The sequence below is a fragment of the Kickxella alabastrina genome (assembly GCF_025024165.1).
Source record: "Kickxella alabastrina strain RSA 675 chromosome Unknown BX661scaffold_2, whole genome shotgun sequence".
Taxonomy (NCBI): domain Eukaryota; kingdom Fungi; phylum Kickxellomycota; class Kickxellomycetes; order Kickxellales; family Kickxellaceae; genus Kickxella; species Kickxella alabastrina.
In genome coordinates this window covers 601,791-617,032 of record NW_026251473.1, presented here as the reverse complement: position 1 = coordinate 617,032, position 15,242 = coordinate 601,791, and the positions used below count along the sequence as shown (strand labels likewise).

At 48.6% G+C, this 15,242-nt stretch overlaps 6 protein-coding genes across 6 annotated transcripts; 4 read left to right on the top strand and 2 right to left on the bottom strand.

The window, feature by feature from the left end:
* The first annotated feature begins 18 nt into the window (after positions 1-18).
* BX661DRAFT_176859 (WD40-repeat-containing domain protein) lies at positions 19-1,667 on the top strand. Its single transcript, XM_051534493.1, has one exon. The coding sequence runs from the start codon at positions 145-147 to the stop codon at positions 1,522-1,524; it is 1,380 nt and encodes a 459-aa protein (XP_051394632.1). The 5' UTR covers positions 19-144; the 3' UTR covers positions 1,525-1,667.
* Positions 1,668-1,799: 132 nt separating this feature from the next.
* BX661DRAFT_176858 (SNF2 family N-terminal domain-containing protein) lies at positions 1,800-6,609 on the top strand. The gene has a single exon (XM_051534492.1). It carries the CDS (start codon positions 1,901-1,903, stop codon positions 6,503-6,505), a length of 4,605 nt encoding a protein of 1,534 aa, XP_051394631.1. The 5' UTR covers positions 1,800-1,900; the 3' UTR covers positions 6,506-6,609.
* A 104-nt stretch (positions 6,610-6,713) lies between these two features.
* Positions 6,714-8,084, bottom strand: BX661DRAFT_176855 (cell cycle control protein cwf14). The gene is made up of 2 exons (XM_051534491.1): positions 7,903-8,084; positions 6,714-7,116 (listed from the first exon to the last, which is right to left on the bottom strand). Exons 1-2 carry the CDS (start codon positions 8,003-8,005, stop codon positions 6,770-6,772), a joined length of 450 nt encoding a protein of 149 aa, XP_051394630.1. The 5' UTR covers positions 8,006-8,084; the 3' UTR covers positions 6,714-6,769.
* On the bottom strand, positions 8,085-9,734 carry BX661DRAFT_176854 (GWT1-domain-containing protein). Its single transcript, XM_051534490.1, has one exon. The coding sequence runs from the start codon at positions 9,618-9,620 to the stop codon at positions 8,154-8,156; it is 1,467 nt and encodes a 488-aa protein (XP_051394629.1). The 5' UTR covers positions 9,621-9,734; the 3' UTR covers positions 8,085-8,153.
* On the top strand, positions 9,725-10,274 carry BX661DRAFT_176853 (uncharacterized protein). The gene has a single exon (XM_051534489.1). The coding sequence runs from the start codon at positions 9,746-9,748 to the stop codon at positions 9,998-10,000; it is 255 nt and encodes an 84-aa protein (XP_051394628.1). The 5' UTR covers positions 9,725-9,745; the 3' UTR covers positions 10,001-10,274.
* A 4,220-nt stretch (positions 10,275-14,494) lies between these two features.
* Positions 14,495-14,743, top strand: BX661DRAFT_139989 (Homeodomain-like protein; the record flags this gene model as incomplete). Its single annotated transcript, XM_051532816.1, has 1 exon — positions 14,495-14,743. A coding segment is annotated over one exon (249 nt), but the record flags the coding sequence as incomplete, so codon positions are not given.
* Positions 14,744-15,242: the final 499 nt, after the last annotated feature.

The following is a 15,242-nucleotide window of genomic DNA, read 5'->3' as shown; positions in this document are numbered from 1 at the left end:
TTGCCGTCTCTTTTCTATTTTAATGCCTTCCGATGCATTTGTCGTTTCATTAATTCTATTTCTATTTCTAATTCAATTTTATTTTATTTTCCTTTCCTTTCCTTTTTTCTTTATACATTCTCCTCTTTGCTTATTAATTTTAACATGAGCAGCGGCAGCCCCTACTACTCAATCGCCGGCCAGACACCAGATGCACTGTCACCACGCAAGGAGATTTGCAATTACTTTTCTGCTTACCCGCTCTACTCGCTCGCATGGTCACGGCGAGAAGACCGCAACAGTATGTTCCGCATGGCTCTGAGCAGCTGCATGGAGAAGCCAACAAACAAAGTACAGGTGATCCAGCTGTCTCCGCAGCACGACCCGTCGCACACGCCCGAGAAACCCGATTTTGGCCTAGTCGCCGAGACTACTGTAGACTACCCATTGACCAAAGTAATGTGGCAGCCGGCGAACAACGGCTATGCGCAGCCGGACCTGCTGGCTGGCACAGGCGATTCCTTGCGTCTGTGGGAGTGCGAGCAAACAGGAGAGGTGGGTGAAATGGGGCTGTACAAGTCCAAGCTGCGGCAACGCGCGAAGCTGACCACACGGGCGGACTACTCCGCGCCCATCACATCGTTTGACTGGAATCAGGTGGATCCACGGCTGATCATTACGTCGAGCATAGATACAACGTGTACGGTGTGGGATATTGAGACACAGCAGGCCAAGACGCAGCTGATCGCGCATGATCGCGAGGTCTTTGACGTCTCGTTTGTGTCCGGCAGCCAGGACGTGTTTGCGTCTGCGGGCGCTGACGGGTCGATTCGAATGTTTGATTTGCGGTCCCTGGAGCACTCGACCATATTGTACGAAGCACCAGCGGCAGTCGCGCCGTCTTCGTCAGACGCCGGACTGGGCGACCCCTCGTATTACGCGGATACACCGACAGGACTCCCCAACGCACGCATATCCTCGTTCATCCCACCGTTACTCCGCCTAAGCTGTAACGCCCTGGACCCCAACTACATTGCGACGTTTGCCCTGGACTCGACCAAAATCACCATCATCGACGTGCGCAACCCCGGGTTTGCGGTTGTGCAGCTTGTCGGCCACCACGCCCCGATCAACTCCATCGCTTGGAGCCCCGTGTCCTCCAGCCAGCTGTGCTCGGCGGGCGCTGACTCCCGCGTGCTCGTGTGGGATATCCAGCAAACTTTGAGTGCCAGGCAGCAGCAGCAGAGGCAAGCTGCGAGTGTCGCGGCGCAGGCCAAGCAGCTGAGCAGGCTGTCGTCATCTGGAGATCATAAGATGGGGAGCGACTTCGGCGACGACGAGGGGATGAAGCCGCCCATGTCGAATGCTGTACAGGCGGCGGCGCAGGCAGCGGCAGCGCAGGCGTTGACACAGCAGCCGAGTAATGTTGCACCATCGTTGACGTATGCTGCCAGGCTGCCGGTCAACTCGCTGGCCTGGCACCAGAATTCGCCAGAGTGGATCTCGATTGGCTTTGGAAACACTGTGCAGACGCTGCGACTGTAGTGAAAATTTTAATTATCTTGTGCGCTTGATCAAGTAAACGTTTACACTGAAGAAAATAATGAGACTGCAAATATCTAAAATAGAAAATTCATGTTTTACATGTGTGTACTGCCTTTATCTTACCTCCAGCAAAATGTGTTACCTTTACATTTTGTTAAAAGGTAGTGCGTTAAGTGCGTAAACACAATCTCCAAGGTTACCCCGCAGGCTGGGGTTTTGTTTACAGTACAGTCTCGACTTTTTTTCCCGCAGTAAACTAAAAAAATTGAAGTGACCTTTGATCAATGTTCATATTTTTTGCTCTTCTTTTTTCCCGCCTCTTTGCCTTTTTCATTAATTCAAATTTTTGAAATTCGAATTCTTTTTAAATTTTCAAATGAGTGAGTGCAATGAGAGCAGCACAGGTGAGCTTCATGAGCTTTCCGAGCTTGGTGTCCAGGTCATGGACCAAAGTGCACTCGAGCAGACCGTGCAGAACCAGGCCAGGCGCGACATGGCCTCAAACGAACTAGAAGTACAGCAAAAGCGCTTACTACGCTCACAAATAGCTCTGGACAAGAAAAATGAGATGTTACGAAGAACCCGCGACACAATATCCAAAACAGCACCGACAACCGTGCGGTACCAGAGCGCCATGGACAAGGCAGGGCGGCTAGAGGATGAGATATCTCAGGTTAAAGCCGACGTGGCGGAAATCGAGGAGCACATTCGGCAGATACAAACAGGGGCGGAGGAGCTGGCGGTCTGTGGTGGTGTCAGTATTGGACATGGGCTGTTGGACGATGAGCGCGCGTCTGGGCAACCCAGCGTTACACATGATGGCCTGGTGAGGTTGCTTGTTCCCAAGCGGAGGGCGGCTATTGCCGCTGAGCAAAAGCGACAGGTCAGTTTCCAAGAAGACATTGATGTCGAGTCGGATACTGAGTCGGATTCATACATGCCGCCGCCACTGCCGCCTCCTCCTCCTCCTGCATCTTCTGGAGACACCAAGAAGAGTGGAGGGCGCGATGATCAGCGCGGCAAAGCCAAGCGCAAATTATTGGACTCAGAATCTGAGGACGCGAGCTATAACGAAGGGTCGGATGATCAAGACGACGTAGTGGATATAGAAGAATTGGCCACAGACGACGAGCTGGGAACCACAGGCAGTATTGTGATCGGGAGACCACGGCCCAACGAAGCAGACACCTTTGACGATGGAAACGAGCTATTGTACCAACAGCGCATCCTTGGCTGGTGTGTTTCGCGCTGGCGTGCGCGGCAGGTGGCCGAAGGCAATGTCATGGCATCCACGGCGGACATCCCAGAAGATCTGGCAGCATACATTGAGGTTGACGGTCAGCACATTCCGCGAGCACAGATGTTGGAGGAGCCATTTCTTGATGATCCTGACACACCCGACTACAAAATAAAAGCACACGATCGGGGAAAGCCCTCGCTGCGAGTGCCGCGGCAAATCTGGGACAAGCTCCTCGAGTACCAAAAGGCCGCCCTGCGATGGATGTTCACTCTACACCAGCAGAATGCCGGTGGCATTCTTGGTGACGAGATGGGTTTGGGAAAGACTGTCCAGGTAGCTGCATTTCTGGCCTCGATGTACCACTCACACTTACTCAGCCAGCCGTCCATCGTCGTGTGCCCGGCCACTCTCATGCGGCAGTGGGTGCGCGAGTTCCACACGTGGTGGCCGATGCTGCGTGTGGTCATCCTGCATAGCACCGGGTATGCCATGCGGGTTGGCGGGTTGGCGGCAGACGAGGGGATCTTTGGCCAAGAGGGCGACAACCCCGGGGATCTGGGCCACAGTCTAACCAGCAATCTGCCAGCCAACACAGAGACCGCGATCTGGGACGCCGCACGGGAGGCCAATCCGCGGTTTGCCAGCAGAATCGTCGATGACTCTGACGAGTTTCAGTTAAACTACGATAGCACGGACGATTACGAGTATGATGCATATGGATCGCGCATCCGTCGCAAACGCCGTCCGCGCGGGTACGTCGATTGGAAGAAGAAGCAGCAGCAGCAGGGGAAAAAGAAAAAAGTCAGGCATACGGGCATGAGCCAGGCATCGACAGCGAGTTTGCGACATGCTGGGGCGCTAGTCGACCACGTGCAGCGACACGGCCACATTGTGATTGTGACATATTCGGGCTTACAGGTATACCAGAAGGCACTGCTCGGGCGCCAGTGGGGGTACGCAGTGCTCGACGAGGGCCATATGATTCGCAACCCAGACGCAGAGGCCACGTTAGCGTGCAAGAGGCTGGACACCAGACACCGGATTCTGGTTACTGGCACGCCCATCCAAAATGGGCTTACAGAGCTGTGGTCGCTTTTTGACTTTATATTCCCGGGCCGCCTGGGCACTCTGCCCGTATTCAACAACCAGTTCACTGTGCCCATTACTGTCGGCGGCTACGCCAGCGCCAGCGCTCTACAGGTGCGGGCCGCTTACCGCTGCGCCTGCATCCTGCGCGACCTCATCGATCCGTACCTTCTACGCCGTCTCAAGGCTGATGTTGCTCGGGACCTGCCGCACAAGACAGAGCAGGTTTTGTTCTGCCGGCTGACGCCCATGCAGCGCAGCGCGTACAAGTCATTCTTGACCAGCGGAGACATGGAGCGCATTTTGTTGGGAAAGCTGCAAATGCTCTTTGGCGTCGACGTGGCTCGCAAGATTTGTGATCACCCCGATCTGCTTCTGCTGTCGACTATGCCGAGCGCGCACAGGACGCACAATATGGCCAGTGCCGTCCACGCGGCGCCCCAGACAGCAATATCCAGCAACGGAAATGAGGCTGACAATGGCGCTGATGCTAGTGGAACCACGGGGGCTCTCCCACCGGACTATGGAGACTGGAGGAAGAGCGGCAAGCTTACCATTGTGCGGGCGCTGCTGCAGATGTGGAAGCCCCGCGGGCACAAGGTGCTGATTTTCTGCCAGACCCGCCAGATGCTCGACATTATCGAGCGCATGGTTTCGGCGATGCCCAACATAAATTATCGCCGGATGGACGGGAAAACACCTGTACAGAACCGCACGGCCCTTGTCGACGAGTATAACCGCGACAAGCACATTTTTGTTTTCTTGCTAACCACCCGCGTTGGCGGTCTGGGCATCAACCTGACGGGTGCAGACCGCGTGATTCTTTACTCACCCGATTGGAACCCGAGCAGTGATATGCAGGCCCGAGAGCGCGCCTGGCGCCTGGGACAGACCAGAGACGTTGCGATTTACCGACTGATGACCGCCGGCACCATCGAGGAAAAGATTTATAATCGCCAGATATACAAGCAGTTTTTGTCTAACAAGATTCTGTCGGACCCGAAGCAGAAGCGCTTTTTCCATTCGCAGACCCTGCAGGATCTGTTCTCACTCGCAGGCTTTAATGATGGTGGTCCAGATGAAGACGAAAATCAGGATGCAGGAAATCCCGCTTTGTCGTCTGCTGTCAGTGCCTCCGGGACGACAGGTAGTGCCCGGATTAACAGCACAATGACGGGTCGGATGTTTGCCGATGCGCAACTGTTTCCAAAACCTGACAGCGACGACGACGAAGCCGGCAACAACAATGCTGATCCTTCTGCTTCTGCTTCCAAAGAGAGCATTTCTGTCGATGGTGATGGCGCCAATGCCATCGACTCAATTGTCGGCGTGGAGCGCCTGGAGGAGTACAGGCCTGCCAGTGAAACCGATGCTGAGGATAATGCTACCAGTGCGGCTGATGGTACGAGTGGTAGAGGTAGCGGAGAATCGAGTAAACGGACTCCAGAGAAAGATAAGACTTATGCGACCAGTGGTGAGGACCGCGTTTTGCAAAGCTTGTTTAAAATGTCCGGCGTTGTGCACAGCGCCCTGAAGCATGACGCCATCGTCAATAGCAGCAGCAGGGACGACGAGGACGTTCATGCTATTGAGCAGCAGGCTGATCGTATTGCTCATGAAGCGCGCATGGCGCTGCGTGAGTCTCAGCGCTCGCGACGCCAGGTGGATGTCCGTGTGCCAACATGGACGGGATCTTCGGGCCAGGCCGGCATCCCGACAGCGAACGATCAAACTCCCGGCGCTGGTCGCGTGGCGCCTCCGCCAAGTGCAATCCTCGGAACCAGGCTACCGCCAAAGGCCCAGGAGCTGCAGAGGCAGCAAGAGCAGGGGCGGCTGTTGGGACTTCATGCCTTAGGAAAATCACGTTATGGTCCGCCGCCACCACCAGCGGCTTCTTCTTCGCGAGCGAACTTAACTCAAGACAGTCTAATTTACAACTCTGACTTGACGCGCAGGGCGGTGCTTGATCGAGCACTACCATCATCCAATATTGTAGCTTCCCTGAGCATGAGTCACTCGCAGACTCCAAAGTTTGGCAGCCATCTGGTTGCTGGCATGCATCGCGCAAACGGAAGTAGCAGCAGCTCTGTAATGTCGTCAGCGGGCTTGCTGGCAGGGCTGAAGGCCAGATCGGTGGGCGCCGTGGGCGCAACGACTGCAACGACATCCAGCCCACAATTCCTGAGCGGTCGAATCTCGCGCCCGACTGATTCCACGGATGGCTCACGCAATTTTGGCGCAGCGGCCAGATCACCGAATCTGAGCAATGTTCAATCACGGCCACACGGCACCCGCCCACTTTTACCTCCTGGTAACACTGGCAGTGGCCGTGGCTTGCTCGCTGACTCTGCTGTTGCTGCCACCTCATCAACTGCGCCGCGGATGGCCCGACCAGCTGCGTTGAGCGACAGCGACAAGGCTATTGTCGAGCGCATCCGTAGCACATTAATTCAAAGTGGAGGCGAAATGACCAACAAGTCGCTTGTTGATGCCTTCCGGTCAGAGTTTTCTCTTACGGGGCTTCCAAAGCTGAGACAGCTTGCAGAGACAATAGCTGATTTAGAGTCACGCCAGCCGACCACCAGCAGTAAGGCTAGCCAAATTGGAATCGGGCGCGTTGTACAAAAGATGTGGAAGCTCAGAGACAAGCGATAGATTTTATATTATTTATTCTAGAATATTTTGGATACATTTTCGTTGTCATAAATTGGGCGTCACAAGCAGCAGCATGTTGGCACAACACATGCAATGCTGCAAGCCATATACTGTCAAGCAAATCACACACGCAATGGCCGGCGAGCGTGACATATGAAGCTTAATTGCAATAATCTACTACTTATTTCTCAAATATTTTATTTCATGACCGAGCTACACTATGTTATTATTGTCCAAATATTATATATTTTTATCCACAAATATCTAGTCAGAGCTCGCGCATCCTCGGCATCCACAATGCACACATTCAACCGTCCGCCCTTCCTCAAGATTGTTCTTTGGCACCCTGCAAATGCAGGTTGTTCCGTAGTTCGAATCGAGGGGTTGTATGCACTGCAGGCAGCACAGCTTTTCAAATCCCTGCGCTTTCCACTTGGCAATGAGGTTTGCATCTCCGTAACCGTTCTTTAAGCAGTATCTATACAACTTGCGGGAGATGGCCTCCCGCTTGTAATAAAGATCGAATAAGTATTTGGATCGCTGGTGGTGGACTCGCATTACGGACCATGTTGATTCGACTTTGCGCATTCCCTCTGTGGACTCGTTTTCGGCTACAGTACAGAAATAAAAAACAGCCACACAAAAACCCAGGGGCTCTTGCCATGCCCAAACGAACCAGGATGAAAATAAGACAGATTTGTGAGAAGCGCAGCTTAAATAAAACAGAGAATTTACATAGGACAATGATGATTGTGGCATGTGAACAGCATTCGAAGAAATGACAATACCAATAACACAACCCGGCTTCCAGCAGTGTGGATTAAATACATCGTCGCAAATAGACAAGTCCTGACATGTGTCTTGTTATCAGAATATTGACAAATAAAATATTTGGCTGTGTGGTATAAACAGCGTGTAAAATAGAATAATACTTGTAGAAACTTGGCAAAAACAAGCTAGGGCGAGCAAAAAAAATGAAAAAATATTTTTTCACTCGAGTTAATTATTTTTTAACCATGTGTTGTTCCAAAATATAAATATTGGAAAACAAAGAATAAGCAGCATGTCGTATATCATGCGATACCAAACATATTTTGGCAAGTCACAATAATGCATTGCAAAAAAAAGTGAAATGGACGTTGTTGGAAAATGATGGAGAATGAAACACATGATACGTGTGTGTCATCCAACGGCTCTTCTTTGGTTGTTTATTATGAAATATACAGGCGATGCCTGGCCCAGTTATAAAAAAAGCATGACATCAGTACTGCTTTTCAACCATTTATTTTTCAACACGTCGCTAATAAGCAACAATTTACAGTTTGAGCATCTCAGGGCCTTGACATTCGCATGACTACCATTCAGTTAAAAAAATAGACAAAATATGGACTGCTTACCTTCACGCATTTCTTGCTCAAATTCCTTCAGCGTCGGCTCAATGTCATCCCAGCCCTCTGGGCACTTCTGCTTGCGTTTGCTGAGCATCTTGATCTTTGGCATTATTGGGTAATTATAATAAAAATGTGGACGATAAAATTATACAACTGGTTTGCTACTGGCGCTTGAAAATAAATAAGCACCCTCGGAATTTTTTGACACGTTTTATTTATAAACTTGCACGCGCTCGGCACAGTGTTTTGGGATCCAATCACCTTAACTTCAGGCCAGCCCAATATAGCAGCAATGCCGGCAGCATAAACAGTAGCGTGTAGCAACCCAGAATAAGGTATGCCTGCATCGAGTCGCAAAGCAGAGTCTCAATGAGCATGTTTACCGAGCCAGTGAGCAGATTGGCCACAAGGAACGTTGTTAAGCTGTTCATGTTGACCGCCTCCAAAATAATCGGCACAGCATAGCCTGCTGGACGCCCTGAGCGTGAGAGTTGCGGCGGCAATTTGGAATCAACATCCTCCTCGACTAGCATAAACAGCCATATTGTGAAGGAGTTAAATCCGGCGACCCAGAAGCAGTAGGGCGCATTGGCAAATCGGCGAGACGGCTCGATGCCACAAACAAAGCTCGCCAGCATGAAGCTGATGCAGGCCGTCGTCCACACGCCCAGAACTGAGACCAGGCGCATTCGGCGCTCTTTGAACGTCCGCACATCCGAAAGGATTTCGCTGCCGAGACTCATTCCCATCAAGAACATGGCCAGATATCCAATAAATGAAAAAATACCCTCGCGGTTAGCAGAGACGAGGCCAGTGCGATCAGCATTTTCAAGCCAGTCGCCAAAAGGCGTCAAACTGTATACAGCCTGGTAAACCACGACCAGTACAGTGGAGGTGACACGCAAATCGCTGTACACATGGAGTCCCAGGGGCACAAATATCGGCAGAAAACCGAGTGTGAAGAAGAAGTTCCAGTGCGTGCCGTATTCAGAGACGTGCTTTTGATAGTCGACCGATTCAGTGAGCACCAGGCGAGCAAAGCCCAAAATGAGTATCGGAAACGCAGTCCACAGTCCGGCCTTGAGCTGATGCGCCAGAGTGGCAGTGACCAGTTTTCCCTTGACGAGGCGCGGCAGAAACGGCTTTACTCCAACCACCCCGGCAGAAAACACAAACGATCCGACACCCAGATCCATTATCGATGTTCCAAATGTCTCAACTTTAGCAAATTTCAATGGGAACACGTTAAAGTCCACAGCAAGGATGCAGAAGCAAGTGAGGAGCATCATCTCAGCACGATATATGCTCAGGTAGGCCTTTGGTGAGACTTTGCCGAGAATATGGCTCTTTTCGAAAGCTTCAGCGCGCGGGTCAGGGGCCCATTTGTCGTGGCGATATGGCGGGTCGGGAATCTTCCACCGAAAATACACACTGCCGCCTATCAAAACTGCCAATGTCAGGTAGACAAATCGGTCAGTCAGAGTGAGGAACATGGGCACAAAGAACACCGCGCATTCAAACAAAACCCGTGACCACTGGCTCTCAGTGAATCGCGTCGGATTGCGGTGGTAGTCGGCAGCTGTTTTGCACTTCCACAGCCAGTATGAAAGCACGACAGTGGAGATAACAAGGTGGATCTCAGTCAGGCCGCTGCCATCCAAGTTGGACACCCGCCACTCCTTGTACTCCTTCGACGTCACATCGATGGGAGGCTGCGAATTCATTGCTTTGTTGCGGCTATGCACAGCCTCTTCAAATGGAGGTGGTTTCGAATTGAAGTTTGAGATGAGGAGAAATAAAGAAATAACTAAAAAAATGCACAAACGATCGAAAGTTGAAAAGAAAAGCTATGCCCCCTTTGATTTTGTCATCGCTTCGCGTTTTTATATTCCGCGTTGTTGCTCGCACATTGTTTTATTATGTTATATTCTTGCCTTTTTCTCTATTTATTTTTGCGCACTCGTTTGATTTGAATTATGTGTATTTGGTATTGAAAGTGTCCAAAAATGGTGTGCCCTACTTGCTCTCGGCATACGCCTCGGCCCACGACTTCTTGGCTTTAATTGTAAGATCAACCTTGTCCTGCGAGGCAATGGCAAGGTAAATTGTCGCTGCTGGCACAACCAGGCCCATCATTAGCAGAGCGGGAGCTGTGCGCCGGTTGATTTTGAAGTATCTGTGAGTATTCTGACGCATCCAAATCCACTCCTCGATTGCGGGGTCCTTCAGTAGGTTATCGTGATGTCCGGCCATGTTTATGCTGTTTGTCTGGTGAATTTCGTGTGTTTTGTAATTGAAGCGCGTCTGACGACCGATTGGGGGTGTGTCTAAATTTCGAGTGAAAACAAAACTAAAAAAGAATTTGAATTTCGCTTCACATAAAATTAAACCAGCTGAACCACACAGCGAGGAAACCATGAATCAAGCGATCAGCATATAAAAAGTCGAGATAAGATTATTGGTGATTCTGTGATCACTCATAATATGGTAGTCACGGTGATTTCGCTATTTACGACGCGTATGAGGATTCTTGGGACGGCAAATGAAAGACAATAGAAAAGGGTGGCGAATCCCTACATTGAAGATATCAGGTTGAGGATACAGGATAAGTGAGATTGTATGTGGGCTAGTTATTTTTAGCATGTGTGTGTACTCCTCCATCGTCAGGGTGATTGTGGTTGCTGTTTTGGATTTTCTGTTTGCTTGCTGTTGTGGTCGTTTATAGGGTGTTTGCAGGCGTCAAACCTGGCCCTGTGCTCACATAGCACAGATCGTTCTATTTCAAATTGGGTTTCTGGAATCCAAACAAGAAACGGTAAACAATGATATATAATCGGTCCAGATATGCCGATTGTGTGTTTATGGGCTCACCCGAGATACGTTATTCAGATACGCGCAGCTTTTTTATGACATCCGCAATATTGATATTCTATTCAACGCAATATTGACAACACATTAGATTGAAAAAAGGACAGCGTTTAAGCAATTAAATCGTGATACACATAATACTGTTTAATGCCCAATTATTGTGTCGCACGAGCTTATATCTGGTTAAAACGAAAGTTTGGTTTCTTAATACTCAAGTAATTCGGAAATCACCGACGCAGCTGTACATTTCGATTAAACATGTGTTTGTAGTTTTTTGTTATTGTTCGTTAGTTTTACTACTAAACGCGACTACATGCGCGTAATTAGTTTTATATCGCCATACAGAAAAATACGCACGCCTTCTTTATTTTTTGTTAGCAGTAATGATATGTACCAATTTCTATATTTTTATTTTCTCCAGCCGGAAGGCTCGCCAAAGCGTGCATCGCACGACCTTGGAATATCGGATTTTGCGTCTATGCGTACGGCGCTTGCATTTAATTTGGGTCGCATATCTGGTGTGTGCACTTCAAGCCGAACGGAACTGTGGATTTTCCAAGTAAATAATGGATAAAGACCATTGTGAACCATCATGGATAGTAGCTGAATAATTGTTGAACATGTTTTGAATACACGCGGGGCAACATAATGCAACACAACACAGCATAATGTAGCTGTATTTTTCTTGGTTTGGATACACATTGGTGTAGATGATGTTAATAACGGCAGTGGTTAGCAGAAAAATGATGTTCATTTTGTATTGAATCGACTGTAATGGTTTTACCAGTTTTACATAGCAGCCACCAGATCGGCTGTTTTACAGCCTGACTAAATAGCTTAAATTATATATGGCCAATAGGTGGAAATTCTTTATTATTTGCGATTGGAGTGTACCCTGATTTAACCAGTCGGACAAAAAGTGTTTTGTAATCCAACATTGTTAGCTGCAACAATCCATTAAAAGTAGCTCAACAATAACCCGATAGGCGTTATTGAAAACTAAAAAATAATTGTTGATGGGTTATGCAAAATCTAAAAGTTTGAGCTCATACACTCGCTCTGTGGATGTGCGCGCAATCGCTTCAGGTTGTACCGAAAACTGTGCTTCGAGCTGGAAACAACGTATTGACACGATCACATTGGAACATATCAACGCGCCTGTTTAATATATGTACTACGATATGGAGATTTCCTGCTCTAGCCATATCATATGCCTTTGAAAAAGCTTGGCAATTTAAAATATCAACAATAGCTTAACAACCCAATTGTGTATTCTATAAACCTGGAGGGAGTGGTTCAAACCACCCCACGACCCCTCTTGGCTAATGGCAAATCCAGCACCCCCCTTTCTCTTCAGCAGAAGCCATGCCTTTAGATGCGGACATGTACATAATAGCCTTGCGCGTGTGTAAGGCGGCAACAAGCAAAGCGGCTACCCCCTCCCTTTGGCCCCCATTTTCCCATCCACCTCGAAGAGTTGAAAAATAATCGTGGGTCATCTGTTTTTCATAAAAGGGCCTTACTCTTCCAAACAACTCGTACAGATGCTTCAATACAATTCTATCCTGGTTATTTCGATTTTTTCCTGCATTACTCTTAACCTCTTTTTACACGATTTAGCTCTACCTCCTGAAATATACCACCCCGCGCTTTAAATTAGCATTATCTTTATTTCCATTGCCTAAACTATTTTCCACGAACAGTATTTCCCATCAACCGCTTTTTAATGTTCCTGACTCTGAAGTGGATTGACGAAATAGTTAGTTCTTGTCTTTTCGTTTAGTTTAATCCATTTTATTTTTATTCTTCTTTATTTATCACTTTTTTCTTCTGAGCTCTAACATCCCTTTATCAATTTTAACGCTTTACTTTTTCCTTCAGCAGGTAGTCTACTATCCTGCTATCGTTTCGTGACCGCTTTTTTATATAATCCCTGTTGGCTCCATATATTACACAATTTATATTCGTTGAAGGATTGGTGGCTTATACTTGCACCCTCTCATCACCCGTGGCTACTAGCTCATCAACGCAGCTTCCACTTTTTTAAAGGTAAGAAGCAAAGTAACGGATGATTTTCTGTTCAAGCGGCCCATTCTGAGTTTCAAATATCAATGCAAAACTTATGATGCCAATGCATAAATAAATCTTTGAGAGCATATTATGCATACTTTTTTGTTAGAGGCTGAATAACAAGCTGTTATCCAGTGGTTGTAACTGTTACGCTATTTTTATTTGCCCTTTAATTGCTAAATTTTAAAAAGTAATTCCCAGTGTAAGTTTTTGCAGGTGCAGACATTTAGCTGGAGATAACGTGTTGTGCACCCTATCCGCACGCAATCGACTATCACCTACGCCTGTCTGTGTACCTTGACCATGCTTGATTTTTCTCTTCTTCCCTTGTCCTGGCCGTGTAATAATTATACGCTGGATCTAGTGTTTTCTTAATCAACTTCCCCGCGTGCTTCCATGCTTCCCATTGCCACGTTGTCAGCTTTGCCCTTGCTTGGCCTCGCTTGACCTCATTGACACTCACACTGAAAATTACACGCTCAAAAACCTACCCCACACCACTTGAACGCACACGCACACACTCCACCTTCTGCATTGCTTTCCCACACCCTCGAATTCGCATGCAGTGACTGGCTATACTTTTTTCGCATATGATTATTATTCTTTCCCCGCTTGCTCCCACCCCGCTCACATTCATTATGCTCTGTATTGCCTGTCCAGTTCCCTTCTAGATGTTAGTTACTCGTACCCCAGAAGTAAATTTGTCTCCTGTTGCGCACACACACATGCGGGTATCCACACTTATATTTTTCTTTGTTTTTTACCCATGCTATTCAATCATTATTATTTGCTGGAATTTCGATTTCACTTACACTCGCTCCTATACTCGTTCAAAACCCCCAACTCCGCCTACCTTCTCATTTGTCAACACTTCTTTCTTTTCCGACTTTCCTTATTGATTTTATAAAAAAATACTTTGCTTGCTGTATAGGTATTGTTCATTTACAGTCAGCTTGCGACAGTATCATTCCACATCGTGTATGTGGTCTACAATCAATACTCTCGTTGTTTAAAATACAATCCATTTTTGATATTTTATATTACAAAAGACGATATCACTAAATGTAATTGCGCTTTCTACAATGTTTATGTACATATAGTTTGAATTCATCCGTCTGATCCACGGGTCCGAATTCGCGCACATTCAAGCAAGTGGCTGAGCAGTATGGATTCCCTTCCTCCACAGCTAATGGGCAATTTGCTCTGGCAATCCCCACAGATGCAGCAACAGCAAGCCCAGCAGCTGGCATCTATGGGCCAAAATCTCCACCCTGGCCAGTATCAACAACAATTCCATCAGCACCAACACCAACAACAAAATCACCAACATCACCACCAACACCAGCATCAGATAGGGATAAGTCTGGAAAATCATTTGTTTGGAGGCTCAAACATCTCTACCAGCGCATCCAGCATCAATCCATCAATCCATAACCATCACGCAAGTGGAGTTGACGAGCTCCCACTTTGTGCCACAGCCTCTACCTCGCAGTTTATCCCAATACCCACACAGTGCACCGATTTGGCCGCACCGTACACCGGTGCTAATCTGCATCTAAAAAGCTCGCCTGGACTGGTGGCCTCTATTCCTAGAAACCTCAATGCTCCCGACTCGCTGCAAGAACATTCTGACGACAAGCAACTGATGTCTTCCGCGGATATGGATGAGGATGATGGCCAATTTGCTCACGAGTTCGGCGAGAGATCAGGGTCATCTGAGCCCAACGATGACCCCTCCAACAAGAAACGCCATCGCCTTCGCCCAGACCAGACCCGCCGCCTGATGGAGGTCTTTCAAAAAACAACAAAGCCTGATTCTGAGATGCGCAAGGTCCTGGGGAAGCAGCTGGATATGACACCGCGCACAGTGCAGATATGGTTTCAAAACCGTCGCGCCAAAATCAAGCGCGAGAGCAATGCAACCAGCCCTCTGAGATTGCCCGGGTTTTTCGGCTCTCCCACGTACGCCAACCGCGGACGTCTTGCCTTCAATCGCGAATTTGTGAACCACCGCCCGATCAACCGAGTTGCATCTGAGGGATTCGGGCATCTGCGAGGCAGTCGCGGGTTTGAGCCCTACCCGCGGCAGGATCTGGGCCACAGTCTGACACTACAAAATCCGTCGCAAGTTTCAATACCCATGGACGTCCAAACAAACTTTTCGCTCCAGACCTTGCGCAACAGAGGTGGGCTGTCTATCGGGCAGAGCGCCATTGGCGTGCCCGCAGCCCCAGAGCGCAGCAGAACATTTTCTGGGTTTATGCCTGGAAGACCAGACATCTCCTCGGCCAGCATGGACCACATTCTCGGAAACATATTCACCATGGGCACCTCTGAGCACATGGGTTTCCCAAATATAAACCATGCAGCCATGGGTGACTTTTCGGGCCTGTCGTCTGCAATCCCCA